Below are 23,166 nucleotides of genomic sequence, written 5' to 3'. Positions count from 1 at the left end.
CTAAGCGTTTCCTAATCTGAAGTGACAATTTTTACAATGTCTTTCTACCTAAGCCAAAGGGGAAGACTGCCTCTGGGATGACCAGAGTCTGAACGGGGATAATCTACAGGAGTGGATTGATGACAAGGGGAGAGCAGTAGACAGGCATGATGGGTTTGATAGAACCAAGTGAATCAGGGGGCCAAGTCAGTTTTCCTATTTGTCTAACTCACTCAGCTTAATGTCAAATATAAGTCATATGCCAGAGGATTCAAGGATGACATGGTAAATAACACTGACATGTCCCATCTTTATTCTCCTCTCTCTTGGCGGGTTAATCATGTGTGTCCAAATCCTAGCCTTTTGTGGCTGAATCCTTGAGCAGAGTTCTTCGGCAGAATCCCTTCCTTAAGGCTGAAGTGGCTGACTGTGTGCACTGTCACTTGTGAGAAAGTACATGTAAGAGTGGGCGTGCAGGTGTGGGTGTGGAAGGAAGCTTGTATGGAAGCCTCTGGAACCAGAGGAACTTTTAGTTGACTCACTGAAGTGAGCTGCAGAGAGGTTATATGACACCCAAAGTCGCGCAGCTGGCATGACTCAGAAACAGGATTCAAAACCGGGTAGGCTGGTTTTAGAGTCCAAGTTCTTCAATGACAGACTGTACTGCTTACCTGGATGCTCCCTCGCTGGTCTTCATAGAAATATACTAATAGGGTTATCATTTTGTGAAACAATGCAACCCTCTTTTTCCAGACTGCACCGCTGGCACATTCTGGCCATCATTCCTAAGCATGGCTCTATCAGGCTGGTGATCTCCCATTGTGTGATTTTGCCACTCTCTTTTTATTGATATACTCAGGTTGCCCAAAAGGAACCCTTGGCAGCTGTTATGAAACATTTCAAAAGCTACTCTCCTTCATCTGTCAGCTGTAGAAGATTCTTTCAAGGATCAGAACCTTGTTGAGCAGGAAGGTTCAACTTGGGGACTGCGTCATTTCCAGTCCCGTTCTCCTATCTAGCCCTTTCCCAACATATGTATTTTTAACTTTCAGATTTTAAATTGTGACATATAGCACACATACATAAAGGTCCCTAAAACATAAATGTACAATTTGATGACTCTTTAAAAAGCAAAGGCCTGTGTAATCACCAATCAGGTTAAGAAATAAGATGTTGTCAGAGCTACAGAACCCCTTCCACCTACTTTCCAATCACACGACCTCCTTTCCTTTTAGTAGTAACCACTCACCTGGCCTTTCTGGTTACCACATCTTTGCTTTGCTTTATAGTTTTACCATGAATACATGCATCACTACCCAACATTGTTTAGTTTTGCTTGTTTTTGAACTTTATTTTAAAAAGGACCTATTGTATGGTCTCATTTTTATTTTTTTATTTTTTTTGAGATGGAGTTTCATTCTTGTCGCCCAGGCTGGAGTGCAATGGTGCAATCTTGGCTCACCGCAACCTCCGCCTCCTGGGTTCAAGCGATTCTCCTGCTTCAGCCTCCTGAGTAGCTGGGATTACAGGCATGCGCCACCACGCCCGGCTAATTTTGTATTTTTAGTAGAGACGGGGTTTCACCACGTTGGTCAGGCTGGTCTCAAGCTCCCGACCTCAGGTGATCTGCCCGCCTCGGTCTCCCAAAGTGCTGGGATTACAGGCATGAGCTACAGTGCCTGGCCTTATTGTATGGTCTTTGTTGTTTTGCTTCTTGTTTATTAGACAATCCACCCTTAAAATAATTGGCTTCAGGAAAATTAATTTTGCATATGTCAATCTATGATAACAATAGCAAATAAAATAGCACTCAAAATTCCATGATGCGCAGAGGTGAAGTAGCTAGTTCAAGATCACCCTGTGTAGTACACAGCTTCCAAGGTGGCCCCTGATGATCCTTGCCTCCTAAAATTCATGCATCTGTATAGGTCCCTTTCACACTATATCAGAGTTGATTCTTGTAACCAATAGAATTTGGTGGGAGTGATGGCGTGTGCTTCTAAGACTAGATCATGGATGTCATTGATTTTTCCTCTGTGAAGCTAAGGAGGCTTAAGCTTCAGAGGCCCTCACTTGCGTGGATCTCTTCCAAAGCCTGCAGTAATGCATTCAAGTGGTCATCAATTTTTGCAAGAAAATCGCAGCAGGAAGATATTTTAACTGGAGTTGGTTAACATGATCGCTATTTTTTTCACTCTAACTTCCCCTCTGTTACTTTTCCCCTCATTTTAGGTAGTGTTGTGGCAACTGTGGGCATTTTTGGGAAATGGTTAAGTGGAAGTTAAGTCATGAATACATGTAGCCTGGGCATAGTGGGGTATATTTATGTGATTTAGAGTCACTTTTGTGTGCAGTTAAGTTATTGCTTGTCATTCTGGTGTAGGACTAGCTTCTGAGAATATTCCTATCACCCAGTGAGTCAACCTACCTGGTGGTGTGACAAGTAATTGTAGTGGTAAAAGTTCTATCTCAATACAAACTTGTGTACTGCCCCGAAATCAAAAGTATGTGAGTAGCAAAGAGAAAATAAAGCATGGAATATATGAAGCCCAAAGCTAGTGTGTAGCAAAATCCTTCCAATTACTTAAATGTGTAAAACTGTAAGCAGGAGATTTGCTTTTCATTTTCAACTACTCAAAATGGAAATTCTCTCCCATCAGAAACAAACTATACACTTTACAATTTTATTTCTCAGTGATTTCATACCAATTATTGAAAAAGAAACCATAAAATTCATAATATGCTACTACAATGAAGACATTGACAACTAACTGGTTAATGAGAGCTGTCAATTCAAGAACATTTAAGATTAGTCATTGTGCAAGAACCCTTGAAATGCCCCCAAATATTACAGCTTACATATCAAGAAACTTGATAGAAGTCTTCCCAAGTTTGACAGTTGTAAAAAGCTGTATGACCTTACTGGTAATGAGTTGCACAACTGAAAGATATTTTTCTAAGTCATGGAGAGGCAATTAAAGAGTATAAAGCCAAAGGATTGTGGACAAAAAAAAAAAAAAAAAAAAAAGGTGTTAGAGCAATTCGTCAGGCAGTTAATTCATAAAAGCCATCTGTTACTTTATAGATTTTTGTGATGCTTGCCCTACATACGAAATTCTTAACTGAGTTTCGTTGCAATTATTTCCCATTCTAAATAAATATACATGTTGGCCGGGTGTGATGGCTCTCGCCTGTAATCCCAGCACTCTAGGAGGCTGAGGCAGGCAGGTCACTTGAGGTTAGGAGTTCGAGACCAGTCCAGCCAATATGGTGAAACCCCGTCTCAACTAAAAATACAAAAATTAGCTGGGCATGGTGGCAGCCGCCTGTAGTCCCAGCTACTCAGGAGGCTGAGGCAGGAGAATCTCTTAAACCCAGGACGGGGAGGTTGCAGTGAGCTGAGATAGCGCCACTGCACTCCAGCCTGGGCAACCAAGCAAGACTCCATCTCAGAAAAATAAATAAATAAATAATAAATAAATAAATATACATGTTTGCACCTACTTTTGTATTTTCAATTTATTATCATTCTTTTTCATGATGAGGATCCATCACTTGTATAAGCTTCAGGCCCCGCCAAGCTGGATCTGCCACTGACCAGACACCTGCAGTTTTTGCCAGCCCTGTCACTGAGGAAGAATATCAGACAGTGAGTTTCCTTAGCTCTAGCCTGGTGAAGAGCACAGACCCAAACCTTTTGCAGAGTTACTATAGATGGAAGCTGCAGCTCTTCCGGCATCCCTTGCTGCCCTTACCCTACATCCTCTCTCTCCCAGCTCATCTGACCTTCCTGCCCCTCACCAAGTCATGCTAGATAAATGCTGACAACTTTCAAGAAAATGGCTGAAACAGTTTATCAGTCTGATGGGGATGCCCCACTGGAAGTAGCAAGAAAGAAATCTAGAAAGGTCACTTGGGCCATGTGCTGAAAAACATTGCAGACTTTGGCCTGCATCCTGAAATTAATAGGGAGCCACTGCAAGGTTTTGAGTAGAAATGATCACACAGAGATATGAAATATTTCAGAAGTGTTTTTGATCATGATAAATTGTTAATAGTATTTACTACCTAGGGTAGTGGGATTATACATTAATTTCTCCCATAGTATAACTTTTTGAACTTTCTGGATCATTTATCCTATATCTGTATTCAGTTCTATAAGATTAAAAAAAAATTAAAAGATGTTTACTCCCTGCATCTCCCCTAGATTTATAAGATTGTAAAATTAAGTAATTTTGACCCAGGGTAGTAAGTGAAATCATTTTATTAACTGTACGGTTGATCTCTAATAGTTTTCATATTCGGTTGATCAGATTAATAAAATGACCCAAAGGATTGTGAAATCATCTGAAATGTACACCTACATCAAATTAAATCTGAAAATTAAGTTTCGTGAGACTGAACTCTGGTGTATTTTGAGGGAAATGTGTGCTACACATAATGAGTGATGTAAAGAACTTTCTAAGGAATTTAGCAGTCTTACTTGAAAATGGACACTTAAAACTAATTAGACTTTCCAGAAGTATTAAACATCAATCATTATGATACCTTTCATCCTTACTGATTCCTATGCTGCCTCAGTCACTTGTAAACTCCACTGTATCTTCTGCTCTGTACTCTCAAAGACAGACTAAAAATATCCTCTGGGATTTAGTTATTCTTTCCACCATCTTTCAGATATATTAAATAAAATAGTATTTTATTTAAGATATTTCAGACAGATTAAATAAAATAGTATTTTATTTAAGATACTTTCAAGTGTGTTTTAGTGATATTTTTACATGATTAAATGTTATAATTATGATGTCTTATTTCATATCCATTTGCCTTTAGCAGTATAAATACTGTATAATAGAAAAATCATTCTAAAATATAGAGCAATCCTTCATAACAACACGAATGGCCGACATATACAGGCTTGGTTTCAAAAATAAATTTTTTTTCTTTTCAAACTGAGATTTAGTCACAGAAATGTAATTCTTATTTAATCAATCTGAAAATAAAATGGTAGTTTCACTCCGTCACACATTACAGAATGCAACTGACATATATTATTCTATTTCCCTTGATTCTATCAGCTCTGTGGTTATCAAAGGAATCAACTTAATGGTAATTAACTATAGCTTGGCTGCCCTTGTGCCCAGCTAGTAATGTAGGAGTTTTTTTTTTTTTTTTTTTTTTCTCATTGATGTTTCTCTTAGTTTTCCCTGGGAGTTCCTTTTTTATGTTTATTTTTTTAATGTTTTTATCAGGGCCTTGCTCTGTTGCCCAGGCTGGTCTTGAACTCCTGGCTTCAAGCAATCCTCTCGGCTCGGCCTCCCAGAGTGCTGGGATTACAGGCGTGAACCACTGCACCTAGCCCTTCTCTGTGAGTTCTTGTTAGTGTCTCACATGAGTTCATCAACAGTTTTGTGCCGAACATGTGACATCCTCCATGTTCTGCCTCAGTTCATCCTTGTGACCTGCTCCCTATCATAAGCTGGTGGAGAGTATCTCAGCCTTTCCCCAGTAGAATCTGTGTCATGACCAAGAGCACTCCTTCCAGAGAGTTCCAAGCGGACCAGAGGCAAAATGTGTAGAACTTAGAAATCACCATCTCCAATATGTGCCACCCTTTGTCATTGAAACCTCAATGTGTGCCGCTTGTCCTGCAGGATCTGACCAGAGTTGTGATGTGAAGAAATTGTCTACAACAATGGAGAAAAATAAAAGTGGATTCTTAACTAATTTCATATAAAAAAGTATATTTCAGATAGATTAAAGACCTAAATATGAATGGTCAAATAAAGTAAATAGAAAAGAATATGAGGAAATCCACTTGTCGTAAAGAATTGAGAAAGGGTTTTTTTAATTTTTATTTTTAATTTTTTATTTTTCTTTTGAGACAGAGTCTTGCTCTGTCACCAGGCTGGAGTGCAGTGGTGTGATCTCGGCTCACTGCAACCTCTGACTCCCTGGTTCAAGCGATTCTCCTGCCTCAGCCTCCCGAGTAGCTGGGATTACAGGCACGTGCCACTACACCCAGCTAATTTTTGTATTTTTAGTAGAGACAGGGTTTCACCATGTTGGCCAGGATGGTCTCCATCTCTTGACCTCGTGATCCGCCCACCTCAGCCTCCCAAAGTGTTGGGATTACAGGTGTGAGCCACCGTGCCTGGCCTGAGGAAGGACTTTTAAATAAAACCTTAGTATGAAAATAACCAGGCCAGGCATGGTGGCTCATGCCTGTAATCCCAGCACTTTGGGAGGCTGAGGTAGGTGGATCACTTGAGGTCAGGAGTTCAAGACCAGCCTCACCAATATGGCGAAACCTGTCTGTACTAAAAATATAAAAATTAGCCGGGCGTGGTGGTGAATGCCTGTAATCCCACCTACTTGGGAGGCTGAGGCACGAGAATCACTTGAACCCAGGATGTGGAGGTTGCAGTGAGTCGAGATCGTGCCACTGCACTCCAGCCTGGGAGACAGTAAGACTGTCTCAAAAAAAAAAAAAAAAAAATCAAACCTACCAATCATTAACCTCGTGATTTATTATTGCTATTGTTTCCATACTAAGGCTTTCTGTTTTATGAGGGAAACGGTGGACAAAGTTTACCGATGATGCACTGGGACACTTAGATCATGAGCAGAGCACTTGCACGTATTCCACTGGCCCCATAATAAATCATAAAAATGTCAAACCAGTGCTCCCTGTGCACTAAAGGGGATTTTATGAAAACAATGTAGCCAATATCTCTGAATAAATACCTGTGAATATGTGACTACTGGTTTGCTCCGTTCAGTGCATACTAGATAACGGGTATAGAGAAAACTGAGAGGAAAAACAAAACAATAGAAGGAAAACAATCTAGATTGAAGAAAGACATAAGCTCTCAGAAGAGAAAGATCCACTAAATTCCAAGCAGAATGAATGAAAGAAAATTCCAGACTTAGATACAACCTTGTGAAATTGAGACTGCAAGTAAGTGAAAGAAATAAGTCTCCTAGGTAAAAGGAAATAACCCTTTAAACGAACAAGAAAAACAGCAAACCAGCCGGTCATGGTAGCTCACGCCTGTAATCCCAGCACTTTGGGAGGCCAAGGTGGGTGGATCATTTGAGGTCAGGAGTTCGAGACCAGCCTGGCCAACATGGTGACCCCTCCCCCCCCCCCAACCCCGCCAATAAAAAATACAAAAAATTAGCCAGGCGTAGTGGCAGGTGCCTGTAATCCCAGCTACTCAGGAGGCTGAGGCAGAATTGCTTGAATCTGGGAGGCGGAGGTTGCAGTGAGCCAAGAACGTGCCATTGCACTCCAGCCTGGGTGACAGAGAGACTCTGTCTCAAAAAAAAAAACCAAAAAAAACAAACAAAACTTAGCAAATTAATGCAAAAAGGTAAGGGGGCAATGACATCTCGGTTTTCAAGGCATGCAGTTTTGAACCTGGAATCCCATATGCAGCTAAATTAACAATTAAACATATGGGCAAAGTAAAGGTGTTTTCAGACATGCAAGAGTTTAACAAAGTTACATTCTACATAATCTTTATGAGAAAATTCCCCTAGGTGATATTGGATATGGGGAAACTATGGGGTCTATTCTAAGAAAGCTGGAGAGGGAAGTCCTAGGATGGACTTCTTATGCAGATAGAAACAGGTTCATGATGAAAAAGGAAGTCAGAAGGCTGGCAGGGAGGGACTCCTCGAAGAGCCGATTTCATGAAATAGATAATACAGTTGAGATGCTGGATCAAGTTGAGGCTTTGGTGGAAGCACCTGTGACAAAGATGGTTGCAGCTTTTTAAAATCAGTCTTCCAATGAGGAGGTAGAATCAAGTTCTCCTGTTCTTGAGTCTGGTTGGGTGACTCAGCTGACTAATAGAAAGTCGCTGGGTGGCTTTCTAGTCTAGGTCATAAGAAGCCTTGCAGCTTCTGCCTGGTTTGCTTGAAATGCTCATGCTAGAGATGCTCTGTCTTAGAAGCCCGTCAGCATATGAGAAGTGCTGCCTTTTTGGGAACACTGCAATGGAGAAGCCAGGCCTCATCTTTAGGGTAAGAATATCCTTTTTTTCTTTTTTCTTTTTTTTCTTTTTCCTTTTTTCTTTTGAGACGGAGTTTCGCTCTTGTTGCCCAGGCTGGAGTGCAGTGGCGTGATCTCGGCTCACCGCAACCTCCGCCTCCTGGGTTCAAGCAATTCTCCTGCCTCAGCCTCCCGAGTAGCTGGGACTGCAGGCATGCGCCACCACACCTGGCTAATTTTTTTGTATTTTTAGTAGAGACAGGGTTTCTCCATGTTGGTCAGGCTGGTCTTGAACTTCTGACCTCAGGTGATCCACCCGCCTTGGCCTACCAAAGTGCTGGGATTACAGGAGTGAGCCACCGCGCCCGGCCAGAACATGAATTTTATTTTGCTTTTGTGAACACTCTTTTAAGTGACACGGCAGCCATGATATAGGGTGTATAGAAAAGGAATAATCTTAGCACAGTAATAATTATAATACAAACGATGATTATTGGATTGAAAATTGTAGATCCAATTAGCCGGGCGTGGTGGTGGGCGCCTGTAGTCCCAGCTACTCGGGAGGCTGAGGCAGGAGAATGGCGTGAACCCGGGAGGCGGAGCTTGTAGTGAGCCGAGATCGTGCCACTGCTTTCAAGCCTGGGCGACAAAGCGAGACTCTGTCTCAAAAAAAAAAAAAAAAAAGAAAATTGTAGATCCGGCCGGGCCCAGTGGCTCACGCCTAGTAATCCCAGCACTTTGGGAGGCCAAGGTGGGCGGATCGCTTGAGGTCAGGAGCTTGAGACCAGCCTGGCCAACATGCGAAACCATATCTCTATAAAAACACAAAGACTTAGCCAGGCATGATGGCGCACGCCTGTAGTCCCAGCTACTCGGGAGGCTGAGGCAGGAGAATCGCTTGAACCCGGGAGGCAGAGGTTGCAATGAGCCGAGATCACGTCACTGCACTCCAGCCTGGGTGGCAGAGTAAAACTCCGTATCAAAAAAAAAAAAAAAAAAATTTGATTGTAGATCCAACCTAAATCAACGCCTAAAACACTTTATTTTGGCTAGAGAAATGAAAATGTACCTAACTTGACAAGGAAGAAACAGTAAGATAAACCTGCCCTTTAAGGAGGAATCAGCATTAGTTAAAGGGTCTCTATGAGGCAATCACATTGAACTTCTGTTAGGCAAATGTGGGGCAGAAAATTGCCTTTCTTTGGCATATAAAGAACTTCTCCAGGTTAAACGCAATTCAAATTGCGCTCAGCTTTCTTTTGTCTTATGAAACATCTTTCCTTTATGTTTCATGATACTGAAAGTCCAGTTTGCTAAGATCTCTCTTAAAAATGAATGCAACCTGTAGTCATCTCTTTTGGAAATATCAGTCATCGTCTCAGTGCAGATTTCAATTTTTCAAAGGTTTTAAATGCATGTGCATGTTTTAAGTAGTTTCCTTTAAAGGTAAGATTTAGTGCGGGAAAGAGTCATTGTTCTTAAACTGTACCTTAAATTTGTTAATGTAATAATTAACAAACAGTTGTTAATTATTTAACACAGTGATTCTCAAACTTGAGCGTGCGTTAGAATCACCTGGACGACTTGTTAAATCACAGATTGCTGTACTGCATCCGCAGAGGGTCTGCTTCAGTAGTTCGGGTGGAGCCCAGGAATTTGCATTTCTAATGTTTCTAGGTGATGCTGATGCTGTTGGTTCAGGAGCTACACTTTATGGACCACTGACTTAAGATAGAATGAATTCCCAGTAAACTCTTTCTTCTTTCCTTCCATGCATAGGGTTTTTTGTTTCACGCTCTAGAAGAGCTCTGGATAACTTTATGGTTTTGAGAAACCAGTTCACCATGCTGTTTCGCCAGTCTGCAGTGGTTTACAAAGATTTAATGCCTAAACACCATGGAGAACATTATTTTAAATAACAATGTAAATGATGTAAATGCAAAGGTACTGAAGGCCTAAGATAGAAGGTGGAAATGAAGAAGTTGGGGAGGGGTAGAGAGGAAGCAAGACTGGGGGCGCAAAGAGCTTCGTTTCACATAGGTGGGGAGTCAAGGAGACTGTCTAAAGATGATTGAACAAGAAGGAGAGATGTAATTATAACATTTAAAGCTAAATAAGTAACCATGAATAGAACTTAATAATAATACCCCTGTCAAACATAAGTTAGGGGAGGAGAAGGTAAGGTCAGGGTGACGTAAGTAAGTCAATTCTTTGTCTTTCAAGAGGTGGTCCATAATATCATCCAAAGTTGGTAAGTCAAGAATTTAGATATCTAGAACTAAGGAGAAAACCAGTAGAAAATCTAAACCCAGAAACTGATGAAACAGGTTGTCCCTCGGAACTGGAACTGAGGGTGGAAGTTTGGGGTAGGAGATGGTTGGTTTTTGTTGTAAGTTCTTTGGTGGAAATTATTTTAAAAAATACGTGCTAGCGTTTCTCTGACTAGAAACAGTCACACTAGCTTACTTGGCTAAGAAGTATTGAATAAAATTGCAATTCATGTGTTTGAATCTTGATTCTGACTAGCATCCATGATTTTGGGCAAGTTCTTTGGAGTCTTTAACCTCGGTTTCCTTTCTTAAAAATTGGGACGATAGTAGTAATTTCGCATCAGTTGTTCTAAGAAATCGATGCAATAATTGTGCATGAAGATGATTTAGCACAATACCTGGCACATTATGCCTAAATAAACATTAGCTATTATTATTATTAATGTCATTATAATCATACTGACAACAAACTGGAAACTGGATTCGTAGGAGTTGGAGGCAAAGGCAGCCTGGAGGCAGGAAAGCCACATCTGGTCCCTGTATGGATTTCTGGGTGATGTGATATGCTACATTTATTTACATCGTATGCACCTGTGTGTGTGTGTTTGCTTTGTTGCACCTTTCTCAGAAATCCAGGGAGTACTAAAGGAGTATTTCAGTAAGTCTCATTCAACAATATAGCTTTTAAAAATGTTTTTATTTTTTAATTTCTGTGGGTACATAGTAGGTGTATATATTCATGGAGTACATGAGATGTTTTGATATAGGCATGCAATGCATAATAATCACATCATGGAGAATGGGGTATCCAGCCCCTCAAGCATTTATCGTTTGAGTTACAAACAATCCAATTATACTCTTTTAGTTATTTTAAAAAGTACAGTAAAATTATTATTGACTATAGTTGCCCTGTTGTGCTATCAAATAGTAGGTCTTCTTCATTCTTTCTATTCTTTTGTACCCATTAACCACCCCCACATCCCTCTCAGGCCCCCCCCCCAGCTACTCTTCCCAGTCTCTGGTAATCATCCTTCTACTCTCTATCTCCATGAGTTAAATCGTTTTGATTTTTAGATTCCACAAAAAAGTGAGAATATGTGATGTTTGTATTTCTGTGCCTGACTTACTTCACTTAACATAATGATCTTCAGTTCTGTTCATTTTGTTGCAAATGACAGGATCTCATTCTTTTTTATGGCTGAATAGTACTCCATTGTGTATAAGTATCACATTCTTTTTTTATCCGTTCATCTGTTGATGAACACTTGGGTTACTTCCAAATCTTGGCTAATGTGAACAGAGCTGCAACAAACATGAGTGTGCCGATCTCTTGGGTATATAACCAGCAATGGGATTGCTGGATTATATGGTAGCTCTATTTTTAGCTTTTTTGAGAACCTCCAAACTGTTCTCGCTAGTGGTTGTACTGATTTACATTCCCACCAACAATGTACAAGGGTTTCCTTTTCTCCACATCTTTGCCAGCACTTGTTCAACAATATAGCTTTATATAGCTTTGGAAAATAAAGAGAATAAAGGGTCATGGAATCTAGAAAGAAATGAGTCCTGTTCCATACTTATCTTTGCTGGACCACACATGGAGGGAATAGCATCCTTTCAGGGTACTCTGGCGAGGAGTTCCAAGTGGGGCATGTTGGGGAGTTGAACTTGAATGCATGGGCTCTGCTTCCAGATGAATAACTTAGGAGCAAGTGACTTGAGCCCACCTCATCCTCCTGCCCCATAAATACTTGAGAAAGGTGTGGTTATGCTGGTTAAAGTTCAGCATATTTAACAATTCATCTGCTGGTTGAATTATTCTATATAACCTGATCCTGAAGTCATAACTTGACTAAAATGAGTGCAATGAAAAAAGTCCCATTGTCACAAGAAGATCACCTATGGACTTAGCACTAATAAAATCCTGACCTGCACAGGTCAGCACATCATAATTATTGGAGTTTCCATCCCCGGAGCAACTTGGCATGTTAATACAGAAATATATCTAGAGAATGGACCTGGGCCAGGGCAGAGAAGGCTGAAGGTTTCCCGTATGGCCTTTAATGACTCACATTAGGGCTGTGGGTCCTGAAAACCTTTCAAGTCGGTATTTCAAATTATACTATTTCATCTATCTAGAGGAATATGTGATATGTGATCCGTTGGATCTGTAGCTGGGGGAAGAGCCTTGGTGGGCATGGAGGACAGACCCTAAGGTGGCCCCCACGATTCCTGCCCCTTGGTATTCATGCCCTGTACAATCCTCTCCCCTGGAGTGTGGGCAGGAAGCTATTGCTTCTAGCCAATAGCATATGGCAAAGGTGAAGCAATTTTGGAAATGCACTTAAGGTCCCAATAGGTTAATTTTTAGGTAATCAAGAGGGAGATTATTCTAAGTGGGCCTGACTTGATCAGGTGAAAATCCTTAAAGGAGGGACTGGGCCCTCCCTGAGGTAATGGATTCTCCTCATAGGCTTGATAACATAAGCAGCCCTGTTAAAGGTGCCCTTGTGGCAAGGAATTGTGAGCAGCTTCCATGACCTGAGGGTGGTCTCTAGTCTCCAGCTGGTAAAACGCCAGGACTTCAGTCATACACCCTCAAGAAAATGGGTTACTCCAACAATCTGAATGAGCTTGGAAGCAGAATTGCACCCAGCCAAGCCTTCAGATGAGAATGCAGCCCAGCTGAAACCTTGACTGCAACCTTTCTGAGCCAGTTAGGCTATGCCCAGACTTCTGACCCACGGAAACTATGAGATAATAAATGCTTGTTGTTGTAAGTCACTACATTTGTGTTAATTTGTCATGCAGCAACAGGAAACTAATACAGAGAGGTGGGGTGGGGGGGAGTGTCAGGGAAGACAAAGAGGGGAAAGAAGACAGAGGGAAGAAATAAAGAATATTGAATACTAAATTTAAATTGGCTTTCATAAAACTGAGCCTCACCTCTTCCTTTATTCCTTTCTACCCTATACAGTATTTATATTTTAGGCTGCAGAACATGTTGGGCCACATCTGAGTGGACTTGGGAACAGCCTTGAAACCCAACCAAGAAGGAAATTGGGACCAAGAATAGGTAGAAAGATGGGAGAAAAAGCAGAGGAAAGCTTAGGCTCTGAGCTGAGTGCTGGTGTGAGCTCAGACTGTGTTGGGAAGGACGTGTTTTAGGGAACAACCACTATGTTGGCTGTTAGGTCAGTATTTGCCACCACACTTCACACTCTCCAATGCCTTTGTCAACAATTCACAAACTAATGTGTAGCCAACATTTTACAGCAGATTTTCAAATCTTGGGGAAGAACTATCCACGCAAATCACATATCATCATGTAAGACATGCAAAGGCTAAGAACAAGTGAGTGTATTTGAGTCTATGTATGTGTGTGTATGTTTTAATTTTTAAGGAGATGCTCAGTTGTCTTTCCACCTAGGACTTGGGGCCAAAAAAATGGTTTTGGCTAAGTCAAGCTCATGGTCTAATGAAGGAAAGTCTTTATCTGCAACTGTCTCTATTGCATATATCATTTAAATTTCTTCAGCAGGGTCTATATGAAATGAGTGTCATGTGTACTGACTGATCAGAGTTAGTTCCTTTATCCAAATTGTAGGCAAATCCCTGACTTATATGTGATTTCTTCCTCAGAAGCCTATAATGTTCCCTCCCAGAACTTATTGCGATCTCTCATTATTCTGTTTATTTTTCACTCTTTTTTATCTGCTTGCCCGCTAGAACTGCACTGTACAATGTGGTAGACAATAGCTACATGTGAATGTTTAAATTCAATTAATTAAATTATATAAAGTTTAAAATTTGATTCCTTAGTCATACTGGCCCCATTGGGAATACTCAGCAGCCACATATGACTATTTGTTATCATATTGAGTATCACGGATTTAGACACTTTCCATCATCACAGAGAGTTCTATTGAACAGTGCTGAATGCTACACATTTAGTCCTCATTATTCATGGTCCTGATATGCATACATTTCAGTTACCATGGTTTTGCTAATCTACCAGTCCCCAACAACATAGCTTAAATTTCAGTTACCATGATATGTTAACTGAATTGCATAAAGCACAAAGTTTGCCATTAGCTTCTCAATCCAAAAATCACTACACAAATAAAAGGTGTGCATGATGGTCAGCAACCAATCGCATTACTTCTTTCCAAGTCTGCCACTGATTGGTCTGTTATTCAGCTCATGCACACACAGCAGAAAGCAAGTAGATGTGCTGCCTTCTTTTGTTTTCCCCCATGTGATAAGGCCATGTAACATTTAATAAAATTGGAACATTGATAGAGAGAACTGGTCAACAAAGGTGAAAGTGCAACAAAGAAACAAGTGATAACACTAGAAGTGAAATTAAAATAAGACATCAATGGAATCATCAAAGAAGTAGCTGACAGTGGGAATGACATTGCCCTCATTTGAGACTGTAGATGTGCCACCAGAGAGATGCAGTGAAGGTACATGCATCAACATAAATAAGGGGAGAAGTTATGAGGAAAAGGATGAAGCTGTCTCAGAGAAAGTGACACTGGAAAAAAAACACTTCACATGAAAGGAACTCTTGGAGATATTTCACAATAATAAAAACACAAATGATAAAGTATTGGAAGCTTTGACAATTTGCCAAAGGCATAGAAGAAGAATGCTTATCTATATCATTAAGCTATATGATGAATAAAAGAAGGCAAGCACTGTTCAAACTCCTCTTGATAAATTTTTACAAAAAAGATCCAGTTTAATTCTCAAGGTTTCTAATAGTTTAAATTACTGTGTACTAAATAAATATCAATTTTACTGTACTTTTTCATGTCCCTATACATTAATAACTGACAATAAGAGAGTATGTAAGTTTTGACAAAAATTGTTGTAGGTCATGGAACAGGTATAATTTTTCTCATTGATTATTGATTGCTTTGCAGAGTTTCAGCTTGCATGGTCACTTTCCCAGTCCTGCACTACCATGCAAAGGAAGGCGGCCTGTAATGCTAACTCACTCTGAACCTCTGCTTTCTTGAGGAATGAAAAAGGTTGGCCAATTCTAGAATAGGCGCTCCATCTTTGGCAGGGACAATGTCAGTCATATTCATCATCGTACCCACCTGTAGCACTTAGGACGATGTCTGCCTAGATTAGGAAGTTAATAATAGCTGGTGAATGAATGAGTGAAAAAATGGATCCATCTTCCTTTAAGTGGGAGGCAGGAAGAAATCATGAATCATTAATGAAAAAGCAAGTTAGGAAATGGGAACTAATCAAAATGAAAACAGCAAGAATATTACATGGCTGGAGGTTGCCAAGAAAGCTAAATTCCACCAATCCCACATACATCCACTACCAAAGTGAATTCTGCCTATAGTGGTGAATGATGATGCCACAAATGGCACAGAATTTTGGTCCAGACTTTAGAGTAGAAAATGTGAATTAACACAAAGAATGAAAAAATAAAAACCTCAAACAAACAAAAACCCCAAAACCCAGTGCTTTGAAATTAATGTGTAATAGAAAATTAAGATGCATTGATAAATATAGACAGTTTCACGGAAGGCAGCTGGTTAATTTGAAGTTGAATGGTGCAGTAAGTTACTTTGGATATTTGATTATCTATTTCTTTCAGTGATGTAGGATTTAAGCCATTCCATTATTTTGTGTAGCAACAAATATTTGATAGAGATACAGATTGTTCTTCTGTGGATTTTCTATGTATAGGCTTTGGAATTAAAAAGTGAGATGGGTGGCCAGGGTATAGGTGGAATAAATAAAAAGTATCCAATTTAATGATATTCAAATTGTTATGAATAAAAATTCAGTTCAAAAGGCAAGGTTCTTAATCTTTGATCTGTCAAAGCTGAAAAGCTATTGCTGCAACCTGACTTTAAAAGAAGATTTGGGATGTTACATACAAATTTATTTTTCGTAGTTTTTGCATTGCTAGAGGGGGAGCTAGTACTGAAATCTATAAAACCAAACTGATAGCTAGTCTTACAGACTCATTGGCACGCGCGCGCGCGCACACACACACACACACACACACACATCGCTATCTACACAAATCAAAATTGACCACTTTCAAAGCAAAGACAAAATCAGGTTACAGACAATGTAATATTGATGCAACTTTTTCCTTCTGTTTTTAGTCTTTTTTTTTTTTTCTTTTTTTTGAAATGAAGTCTTTCTGTGTTGCCTCCCAAGTAGCTGGGATTACAGGCACATGCCACTGTGCCTGGCAATATTAATGTATTTTGATCCCCATGAAGGTTTCTAAATGTTTGGAAAAGATAAGGAATTACCTGAACATAGGTAATTTGTTTTCCATTTCAAAAACTGCACAATTTTGAAGGGTGATAACCAGTCAAAAGGAAAAACAGCCCCGCCCCCACTGCCAAATCAAGGATAATCCAGGCAGGATAAATTAGAACACTGTCCTGGGTCACTCAGAAGTAACATTCAGAGAATTAATTACTGGCATTTAGAACTATATGAAAGCAGAACATAAACAAATGAAGATTTTCTTTCCTAAGAGAAATCATAATGAAAGATAAAATTTATAGCAAAAGGAATTGAGCCATTGTAGTATTGCTATAGCTAGGGATTTCAGGCTTTTCTGGAAAATAATTTCGTTTGTGATTAGACTAATTTCTGCTGAGCTTAAGGTTAGTGGGATCTGTGTTAATTTTAATGTCTCGGCAATTGCATTCATTTTTTGATTTTTTTTTCTTGAAGCTAATGCTGTGTGGTTGTTGATCTGAGTACTCTGTCCTTCCACATCAATCATATCCCTTCTGACGAATTCACTTATGTGAAATATGCTGGGACTGACACTTAGGTACAAGGGCAACTGTGGTCAGAACAACTCTCTGAGCCAGAAGCAAAACTCATAAACAAATAAAATACAAATAACTTTACTATATAATACAGTAAAGGATGGAATGAAGAGCCCCTAAATTGTGGACAATGGTTATCTTTGGAAGTTGGGTTTAAGGGGATTATTACTTTCTCCATCATTTATTTCTGTAATGTTTATTTGATAATATTAAGGAATTCCCAATTTTTAAAATGCAAAAACGTCATTGTGGTTATGTTTAAAAGTTCTCACAGGATATTCTTACTGAAATATTCATGGGCTAAGCACTATGATGTCTGGGACTTGCTTCTAAATCATACAGTGGGAGAGGAGGTGGGTAGAAATACAGAAAATAAGATTAGACATGAATCGGTAGGTAATGAGTCCACATGAATTCATACGATTGTGTCTACTTTTGTTTGAAAGATTTGTGATAAAAGATTAATAAAAATGGTAGGAGATAAACTTGGCAAAGTAGACTGGGGACTAAACGTAAAGAACCGTGAGTATAAGGAAGGTTTATTCTCCAGTTCAGTGCTCTCCAGATTTCAGTGAATGCAACCCTACCTGCGACAATATTGTCACATGCATGCACCAGGCATATGCTTATTTATTCATTCATTCATTTATTTATTTAAAATTATGTACATGTACCATTGTACTATTATGCCATTATAAAACATACACAAACATAAAAAAGCTAGATAAAAATAAGCACAAGTATTGTTCTAATATGTTCTTCCTACACTCTATGGACCTGGACCCCAGTTAGGAGCCCCATGCTTAGTGAATGTGGGGGCCCCTTGAGGTTTTCTGAATAGCAAAGAGTTTATTTATAAGAAACAGAAACTTACTGGCGCAGTAATGGGAGGTTGATTAGAAGGACCCAGAGCTACTTCCCTGAGGCTTCTCAAAGAACTCCAATGGACTGGGAAGTTGTTCTAACTAGATACGTAACTTGAACAAGGATGGTCACTTCCTTGTACACTTCTTTTACATATATGCAATACACATAATGTGTTCTGCACACAGTCAGGATACAATATGCATATAAAACAAACATTCCCCCACATATTATCTTGGGCAATATATTTAACACAACGATTATGATGATAATAATAGCTAACATTAATTGAATACTTACTCTCTGCCAGGTATTGTGGTAAGAACTTTACATACACATTTTTACTCAAAACTCATGACAACCCTATGGAAATCGATCTTATAATTGATTTTCATTTTATTATGAGGAAATTGAGACTAGAAAAAGTAGCTTTCCCAACATAAAAGGGCTAGAAAATGGCAGAGTCAAAATTTTAATCAAGATGTTTCTGACCCCAAACCCCATATCCGTAACAACTCATCCATATTGCCTCCAGAGAGAATAGTGTCCAAACCAGCAGATTGTTGTGATGATTAAATGAGATAATATAGTTAATATGCTTAGCACACTGTCTGACATAGGGCACACATCCTATTAATAGGTTAGGATTTTAGTACACAGAATGATATTTACTAAGATTTTCCACAGTAAACACCACTAATATCTCTCAATATCAAAACACCAATATTTTTAATTATAATTGTAATGAAATAATGTTTTATTATTTAGTTAAACATTATTTATAATAACACACACCTAAACTCCTTTCCTTTGCTGCCATCCATAACCACGTGTGGCTTTTGTTGTTGAGTCCCTGTGGAATGGCTGACTAGAGAGAGATTGCAATTGTGGACTGTGTTATGCCTCCTTCTCAGCAGGCTACAAAAGTAGAAATATTTGCACCTGGTGTACTCCCATCACGTTCTTAAGGAGCCACCTGTCTAAGTAGGAGTGCATGTAACTTGAGCACTGAATGAGCCAGGAAATACATATATACATATCGATTTTATTTTATGACTGCAGGGTACTTTTAGAGATGTGACAGTCCTGGAAAGTTCTTTGCATTCCATTGGTTTCACTTGAACTGGTCAAATATACCACTTCCATTTCTTTCTTTTTTTTTTTTTTTCAGATTTCATATTTTTATCAGCCAATCCAGATTAAGTATTTATTTAATAAATACTTAACTATTTACTCATGGCTCCCATGATTACAGTAGCCATCTCTCCCTGATTTTCTGGAACATCCAAGATTTGAGATTTTGTCCCAGTACTACGCTATAATTCCAAATTTGATTGGCAGCCTTAGCCTCTGTAGAGGCGGTGATGCATGAAGCCCTATGCTGAGAGCTGTGATCTGAGATGAGACTCACAGGTGCTGGTGTGTGGTCTGGTCTACATTACTGAATCTGTACTTAATTTTGATGATCATTAAATGTTCCTTTTTTTAAGTTTGCAAATACTTTACTAAATGTCCTATCACTCTAAAGGGAATTTTAAGTTTTGTAGTTGAGTTGGGATGAGGGGAAGATAATGTCTTTGGTTTGCAGATTTTTGACATTTAGTCAAAGCAGATCTTTCCATCAAATAATTAATTTTGGTATTATTAATTCCATACATTTTATGTAATGAGATATTCTATAACTCTAGGTGTTACCTAGGAAACTGCCCATCATCCCCTCTGTTCTTCTCCCTGGGAAGTTTTTTAAATGCTAGAAACACTGTGAAGAGCATTTGTGCTGACACAGTAGAATCCATCCCCACCAATTTGTAGCCCCAATAGCAAAAACCCAAATTAAATATGTGGGATTCTTGGAAGAAAGCATCCAGTAACCAAATACTATGAGCAAAAAATTAATTTATTACAGATATATTCTCTAGTAATTCATAATAGCTTCTTGAATTTTAAATGTCTTTTTGCTATTTCCAATGCTTAAAAATCATAATTTTAAAACATAAGTACTGTTTTATATACATTGTGATTTCTTTTCTTTTCTCTCTCTTTTTTGTTTTGTGTTTTACTTCTAAATATGAATTATATGGTTTCCAAGTAGCTACTTGGAAAGAAAGGGGATAGGATTCATTGTTTTGCTCTAACATGGTAGAATTTAAAATTTCACATCATATACCTGGAGTTTTAACTATATGAAAAATAGCCAAATGTCATCACTTTCTTGGATATTTCTTTTACGTGTATATATATGTATAATATAAACAGAATACATCTGATTAGTACATTTCAACATTTCATCAATGTGACTTTTATCTCCTATTTTATATAAAATAACAAAATATACAGAGAGAAGAAAGGAGACATCTGTTCATCATACACACAAAGTAAATAAAAGTTCATGTATGGCTTTGCAAAGGTAGATTATGACGTGACTTCCATATTTATTTGTTTAAAAGCCTCTTGAGAGAACGTGTCAGTGTGCTTACGAGAGCGGCCATGGTGGTTGAGTGTCGCGCCGAGAGTCCAACATTAGGGTCCCCAGGGTTCTTTCCAGTGGCTGCTTCGGCAGCTTTCAGTAGACAAATGTAATTTATGACCACTTCATCGATCTTCCCTACAATTTCCTGCCGCTGTGTTTCTGAGTTCACGACTTTAACTAATCGCATGCAAGCTTCTGTTAGGCAACAGAGCACTTGAAAGCTGGAAGTCATAGCTAGGAGCATCTCCTCCGGGCTTTTCTCAGCCATCGCCATTTTCCTACAGGCACTTCCCAACTGTCTGGACTCAATGGATAACAGTTGCTTGTACTGAGAAAGTGTAAGGTCGTACGCTTCAGGGCGTGACTCCTCTCTCTTCTCCTTGGTTGCCCTGACGAGACAGAGCAGCTCATTGGCATCATTTTGGGCTGCAAGGAACCCATCAGGCATTGCATATGTGCTCTCCTTTAGGGCATTTATTCTTGCAATCCGGGCATGAAAAGCCAGGTTGCTGAAGTCCAAGTCATCTGGGTCTCGCAGGTCTTCTGCCCAGACCTTCAGCACTGACCCTCTGGATAGCTCCCCTCGTTGCTTCTGAATCGCCACAGCCAGGCATGGGCTGCTTGGTTCTGGCATGGCTTGAGTCATCTGTGGTCTATAGAGGCAAGAGACCTGGACGGTGGCCTCTCCCCTCTCCTCTTCTTCCTCACCATCTTCATCCTGCCCTCGGTTCAGGAAGCAATAGCTGAAGGGTCCCCGGCATCTCCAATTGCTGCCCTCCAGCTTCCGCAAGGGTAATGTCCTATACAGCTTTGAGTCTTTATGAGCCACTGGGGACCTTTTGTGAAACCTCCCCTCAGAGCTCAAGTGCATTGAGCTTTGGGAAAAACTTTTGGTGAGCTTCCTCCCCAGGGGGAGTTCTGCTCGCCTTTCAGAACTGGCCTCCTGTGCTTCTGTGATGCCTGGACACTTTAAGCTGACTGCACCCTTGGTTCTCTCTCGGAAGGTCTCCAAATCGACAGATCCGGAGAGGATACTGCTACTATGTCTCAGAGCCTTCTGGCCGGGAGGTGTCCTGAGGCTCCCCCCTCTCAGATCCGGTGGCCGCCAGCTCACAGCCTCTCCGTATGCCTGATTTGCTTGGGAGAAATCATTAGGGTCTTGATTTGGAATTGGCACCTTTGATTCCGAGTGAATGTTTGATGGTAGCAGGATGGGATCAGCTTCAGGATGTTGAGACCAAGCTGAAGGCATGCCTCCTCGTCTCTCCTTCCCAGGCTCTGTCAAAGCTACACTAGGGGTAGTAGAAAAACAGAGAGAATCATTAAGCATCTCCTGGGAGGCCATTTTTACTACATCTCTACATGATGTCTGTCATTTCTCAAGGATGTAGTCTGGAAGGGCTGCCGATGCTAAGGTCACCCTGCTTTCCAAAGACTGCCTCTTGATATCTCATAACAAATTTCCATTTTAATGAATATCAAGAAAATACTGGAATCTGTTATTTCTGGAACTGCTGATTCATTTGGAATTGTCTAGAAATCCCAAACATTTTCAGGGATTTCATGAATTGCCTTGCTCCCAATATCTACCCATCAAAGCTTAGACACAGAAAACAACTGTGTATAGATTATTCAAATATATTGGAGATATTAAGTTTCATTTCAAGGGAATTAGGTTAAATCTGGCATTGTTACTTTTCTTTTCTTTTCTTTCTTTCTTCCTCCTTTCTCCTTTCTTTCTTTCTTTTTCTTTCTTTCTTTCCTTTCCTTTCTTTCCTTTCTTTCTTTTAAAGAAGTGGCCTAACTTAATTAATGCAAATTAAATAAGTGAATCTTTTTAAGAAATCAGCATGAGGTTTGCCTGGTAAAAGTCTGAAGTTGAAACACTGGGCCAGTTGTTCAACATTTTTTTTTTTCCTTTAAGAAAAGCTGTCATGTGAAGCAAATAATCCCCATCTCACAGAATTTTTGTGAGAAGCAAGAGGTAACTCAGGTGAAAGTTCTTTATAAATCATGAAGGATTAAACAGTGTGACTTAGTTTAGAGGTAAAGATGCAGTTGGGTGATGAGTTAGGTGATATTCACAGACAGCTTTTCCAAAGGAGGTAAAGCCAGTGGTGGGTTTTGAGAAAGTAGAAAATCTTAAAAGAACAGGAATAGAAAATGACCAATATAAGATTTCACTAACTTCTATTGACCTGTATGAAAAAGACACAATTGATGACATAATTTGAAAGATGAAAGTATGAAAGAGTATCTGCTTTTGCCATGTGATGGCCAGCCAAGTGGATCAGTGAGGGGAATGCCTGCCATTGAGTGGTGGAGTGGTGAAGGTGGGATACAGAAGGTGGATGTGTTCTTTTTTCTACGTGTGTTTACACTTTATTATTTTGGGGAAAATAAAGCAGCTCATCAGGAATAGCCTCAAAATCTTCCTGACACTGGGGTATGCAAGACACTTCAGAACATCCATATAGAGCAGTCTTACAGAGTAGGGAGGAATCAGTAAGATTGCCGAAAGGCAAATGATCTCTCCAAACCCCTCCAATCTCCCTGATACCCTGCTCTCTTATCCTTCCTTGTCCCTCAATAATGAAATGGCAGAATTAGAACTCAGATGTCTTGGGAAGAAAATCAAACTGTTATGTGACTCTGAGCAATACTATCATATAACTAAAAGTCACACTGGGCATTGCTAAACATCTGCATTTAGAATTTAGGAAAAACATATTGCCCCATCAAATTCTGAAA

At 39.6% G+C, this 23,166-nt stretch overlaps 1 protein-coding gene across 7 annotated transcripts in view; it reads right to left on the bottom strand.

The window, feature by feature from the left end:
• Nucleotides 1-17,707: 17,707 nt before the first annotated feature.
• The window catches only part of FRMPD4 (FERM and PDZ domain containing 4), an 836,494-nt gene continuing 831,035 nt past the window's right edge, over nucleotides 17,708-23,166 (bottom strand). For 4 of the 7 annotated variants that reach the window (XM_054676434.1, XM_016943101.4, XM_054676433.1 and 1 more), the window contains one exon: nucleotides 17,708-21,702. In XM_054676434.1, the coding sequence (XP_054532409.1) occupies nucleotides 20,378-21,702 (1,325 nt within the window). In that variant the 3' untranslated portion in view covers nucleotides 17,708-20,377. Of the gene's footprint in view, nucleotides 21,708-23,166 lie in introns of all 7 variants that reach the window. The other 3 variants (XM_054676435.2, XM_054676436.1, XM_016943103.2) reach the window with 1 other exon arrangement.

This window comes from Pan troglodytes, chromosome X (genome assembly GCF_028858775.2).
Source record: "Pan troglodytes isolate AG18354 chromosome X, NHGRI_mPanTro3-v2.0_pri, whole genome shotgun sequence".
In the NCBI taxonomy this organism is placed as follows: Eukaryota; Metazoa; Chordata; class Mammalia; order Primates; family Hominidae; genus Pan; species Pan troglodytes.
This window is presented reverse-complemented; position numbering and strand designations above follow the sequence as displayed.